Source organism: Penaeus monodon, chromosome 5 (genome assembly GCF_015228065.2).
Source record: "Penaeus monodon isolate SGIC_2016 chromosome 5, NSTDA_Pmon_1, whole genome shotgun sequence".
NCBI lineage: Eukaryota > Metazoa > Arthropoda > Malacostraca > Decapoda > Penaeidae > Penaeus > Penaeus monodon.
In genome coordinates, this window is record NC_051390.1 from 33,350,422 (window position 1) to 33,355,421 (window position 5,000).

At 34.1% G+C, this 5,000-nt stretch overlaps 1 protein-coding gene across 1 annotated transcript in view; it reads right to left on the minus strand.

Annotated features, from left to right (window-relative positions):
• LOC119573542 (probable 26S proteasome non-ATPase regulatory subunit 3) overlaps window positions 1-5,000 on the minus strand; it is a 17,517-nt gene that overhangs the window by 10,463 nt on the left and 2,054 nt on the right. The window contains exons 2-3 of the mRNA XM_037920755.1: window positions 4,300-4,524; window positions 1,305-1,421 (exon numbers count right to left, since the gene is read on the minus strand). Of these exons, the coding sequence (XP_037776683.1) occupies window positions 1,305-1,421; window positions 4,300-4,524 (342 nt within the window). The remainder of the gene's footprint in view (window positions 1-1,304; window positions 1,422-4,299; window positions 4,525-5,000) is intronic.

Sequence of the window (5,000 nt, forward strand, 5' to 3'; positions counted from 1 at the left end):
TCAGCATTCCCCAATCCTCCGGGTGACCTACAACAGAAGCAACCACACAAGGACAGCCCAGTCCTTAGCCAACCAGGGAGCCTGCTGGCTCCCCCGTTGATCTCCAACTTCACCTCCAACACCCGGCCATACCTGTGGGCACTCACCCACAGCAATCACTCCCCAAAGAGATAAGACACCAGTCCAAATAGTAGATGCCAATAATATCAATTTTAAGTAAGTGGTCCTTTGGCTGCACAACAAGCCTGGCAAGATATATGTTGTGTTAGAACAAAGATTTTGTTTTTGTGTTCACTGGAGCTCAAGCAATTGAGGAAGTGCATAATAGCAATAATATAGCAACTTTTTACAATATACAAACAATCACAAGAATTACTGAAAATCCCACCAAAAATGCCAGACAATCAGATTGTGTTATTATATCAAGAAAAGCATCTTTGGGAAACAAACAGTGGTGAGTTTACATTTCAAAATATCAACAAAACTAATAGATAATGAACTGAAGCACCCCCCCCCCCTTTCCCTTCTTCTCCTGACTGCAATTCCTGAACATTCTTATCCAATGCAAATTATGTTGGTGTCAGTTGAAAGATAATGAAAAGCAAAATATATATGTATATATATATATATATATATATATATATATATATATATATATATATATATATATATATAAAGAGGGGGAGGGGTAGAATCAATTTCTGAGATTTCTTTTTTCTCTTCTTTTCTTGCTTAAGGAAATTAAGGCAAATTTTGAAAATACCTCTAACAAATCTTTTAGGATATCATCAATGTTTATGTTTTTAATCCATCACAAATTATGTAATGGTGTGGGCCAATGGTGGTGCATAGAAGAATTATATGGTAGAAAAAGAGGCAAAAATTTCTTTTGCATGGAGGCAGCATCCCCCATGAGGGAATTTAAAAAAGCTTAGTATTAAAAGATGCAGAATACAAAATGCACCAAATATCCAAATTTGAAGAAAATTAGTAAGATGTTATTTTATTTTATTAATATTAATACATTTTACCCCACCCCTTCTAGGGATGGCCTCCTTAATCCCGAACAGTCTTAGATGAAGATTTCATGCAGAGATGCACATACATACAGATATTCTTATCATTATTCTGTTATCTTTATTAAAATCTGTATGACTTTGTAGTTAAAATTTTAAGATGCTTACTAAAATTTCAAAGGATGGCTACCATTTCCCTTATACCAATCTAACTGATCTGTATCAGTAACAATAAAACCCACACCTACAATTCATATTATCATCATCATCATCATTTTTTCTACTTACCTGAGCACTTAATAGCATCTGAATTGCTGTTGGTATCCAGAAGTCGCAGTAGAACCAAGAGATGGATATAGACATCGACCTCTAGCACCAACTGGCTACGCTGACGCCCCAAGTTGGCTGTAAAGGTTGCATTAACATCAAAAAATGAATATGAACATCTCGCTAACCTCAACAAAATCAAAATATGCTAGATATATTAAGTGATAAACAATATGGATGTTCTTTAAATCTTGTAAACCCCTGAAGTTCTATCAATCATGACTATGGTTTATCACATATTGTCTTCAACATGATTATGTCTGAGCTGCCAAAGCCCAGTTTTCCTGAATTTTGGAGAGCATGAATGTGAATCTTATAGAGCATGTTTTGTCCATCTTCTGGCTCAATAGATGTAAGGCTGGTTTTCTGTCTCTGTTTTGTTGTGAAAGAGACAGTGACGTCTTTAGTTCACTTATACGCTGCTACATGGTGCAGCTACAGAGAGCATTATATAGGTCTCAGGGATTTTGCAAAGATTTTTAATTTAACTGCCATACACAGATGTTTAAAGCATGAAGCATTTTCATGTTTCAAGATATATGCAGCAACAATTGATTTTTGTTGTGTTAAAAGAAAGGAAATTGCATTTGAAATATATCCAATGACAAAGTTAACTATAAATACCACAAGTTTAGCTATCAATTATATGAAGAATTTCAAAAATTAAATAGCTTATGTAGTTTTCATTATTGTATTCTATCAGTCACAATCTTTGTTACCTACCAACTAGGGTCCTCATCCTATTCAAAAAATACTATTTACACTATGTTTATATAGAAGTGGCTGCCAGATATAAAAAAGTAGGACTCAGCAACTGTACTAAAACATAATTCCAGAACTGTGTGCATGCGTGCACATGCGCACATGTATATATATGTATGTATATATACATATGTACACACACACACACACACACAAGTGCGTATATATACATACATATTATATATTATATATATATATTATATATATATATATAAATGTACATGTATATTTATATATATATATATATATATATATATATATTATATATATATATAACTATATATATAACTATATATATAACTATATATATATATATATATATATATATGTATATATGTATATATGTATATATGTATGTATGTATGTATGTATGTATGTATAAATATACGTATGTCTATATGTATAAATATACGTATGTATATATGTATAAATATGTATGTATATATGTATGTATATATATATGTATGTATATATGTATATATATGTATGTATACATGTATATATATATGTATGTATACATGTATATATATGTATGTATACATGTATATATATGTATGTATATGTATATATATGTATGTATATATACATATGTACACACACACACACAAGTACGTATGTGTATACACACACACACACACACACACACACACACACACACACACACACACACACACACACACACACACATATATATATATATATATATATATATATATATATATATATATATATATATATAAAAACTTTCTGACAGTTCCTAAGAGCAGAATCAACTAAAGTGTGCAGAGTTTCCAGGGGAAATGAACCCCAAGCTCCCCAGATGGTAGTTTTCAGCTTTTCGGAGCAATGATGCATCAGTGTCATGGAGATGTGGTTAGATGATCAACCATGTTTTCTATGGGATTTAAGTCTAATAAAGTACTTCATAATCCTGAAGAAACAGTTGCACTGATGTTACCATATGGCAAGGAGTACCCATTCTGCATGAAAATAGCCTGGGTCATCTCAAATGAGCTGGGTTGACACAGAGAAGCTCTAAGTAATTATTTGGGTTCATCTTACTGGCAGAGAGAAATACAAGATCTCCAATACCATAATAAGTGAAGCAACCCATACAGTGTGGGAATCAGGGTGTTTTACCGTCTTTTCAGTATACTGCAGGAGGTGAGCATCTGAACATGGCAGACTCCTTCCTCAGCTGCCAGTCATGGTAAATCTTGCATCATCTGACCTAGGTGCCAGGTGTCTCTTGACATTTCTAAGCAAAGAAGATGCACTTCTTTTCCTGAGCACTACTGAGCAGTGGTTTCTTCCAAATCCAAAAGCTTTGGGAATTCAGACTGTCATGGAGACAATCCTGTAAGTATATATGTATCCAAGCGCTTCCATTGCATTATACTGAAAAGACGGTAAAACACCCTCATGGAATGGGGTTGCTTCACTTGTTATGGTGTTGGAGATCTTGTATTTCTTCATGCCAATGAGAAGATGAACCAAAATAATCACTTGTGCTTCTCTGTAACAATCTGCCCAGCTCCTCTGAGTTGACCCATGCAGATATTTTCATGCAAGAAGGTGCTCCTTGCCATATGGCAAAATAAGTGCAACTGTGACATCATGACTGTGAAGTTAAGTATTTTAGGGACTGGCCAGGCATTAGCCCAGACCTAGATCCCATAGAAAACTTATGGTCGGATCAGCAAGTGGCGTCTGTGTGACACTCATGCCATCGCTCCCAAAGCTGGAAACTGCCATCCAGGAAGCTTGAGCCCTATTTCCAATGGAAATTCTGCTCACTTTAACCGATTCTGTCCCCAGAAGACTGGCAGAATGTCTTAAGCACAAGGCCAATGGAACAAAATATTATTAATGTCTTATTTCTTCTAGTAATGAACAAGTAAAGAGGCAATGTGTAATTTGCCTTGGTGAAACTTGAGAGAGAGCAAGCCATATTTGCAAAGTGGTAGAGGTTAAAGTGTAAAGAACTGGCCAAGAAGGGTAAAAGACCACATAGGGTCTTTCTGGATTGTTCCAGTTAAAAAAATCTCTTCACAATATATATATATATATTTTTTTTAAGTTTACTTGTATAACAGATATGAATTTATCTTTCTTGCCTATTAGTTTCACAAAATAAACAAAACTAAGTCTGAAGTACCAAAGCCCCACATCATGATATTCAAACGCCTCTCACCTTGTGGAGGTGCCTCTGTGTCCATAGGCTCTTCAATGAACTGGAGGATGGACTCCCTCTCCTGCTTGTTCTCTGGTCGCCCATAGTAAGTAGCCACAAGGGAGCGGAGTACATTGGGGGTAAGCTTCCTCCTTGTAGCAGGGAGTGCTCGCAGCACACGAAGGACAAACCTAGGTTCTTTGCTCACAATGCTGCGTTCAACCAGGCGTATCTGCTCCTTTAAATCTGTAAGGTAGAAGAAAGTAACTTAGGGTAATATTTATTGTAATAGCAAAAAAAAAAAAAAAAAAAAAAATTATATATATATATATATATATATATATATATATATATATATATAATAATAATAATAATAAAAAAAAATAAACAATAAATAAATAAAAAATAAACAATAAATAAAATAATAATAATAATAATAATAATAATAATAATAATAATAATAACAGTAATATCAATAATAATAATAACAGTAATAACATGGGAAATTATGCAGTAAAATGGGAGAAATACAATGAATATATAACAAAAATGCATAAAAGCATCATGAAAAATGCAGAAGATCAGCTTGTGGAACTCTAAAGACTACAGGCTCATGTGCCAACTTCTGAAAAACTATACTGGCATCCAACCAAGCTTTCGGCAAAATCTACAGCCATAACACCACCAAAAGCCCCTAACATGACCCCCGTGGTCCTTAGACA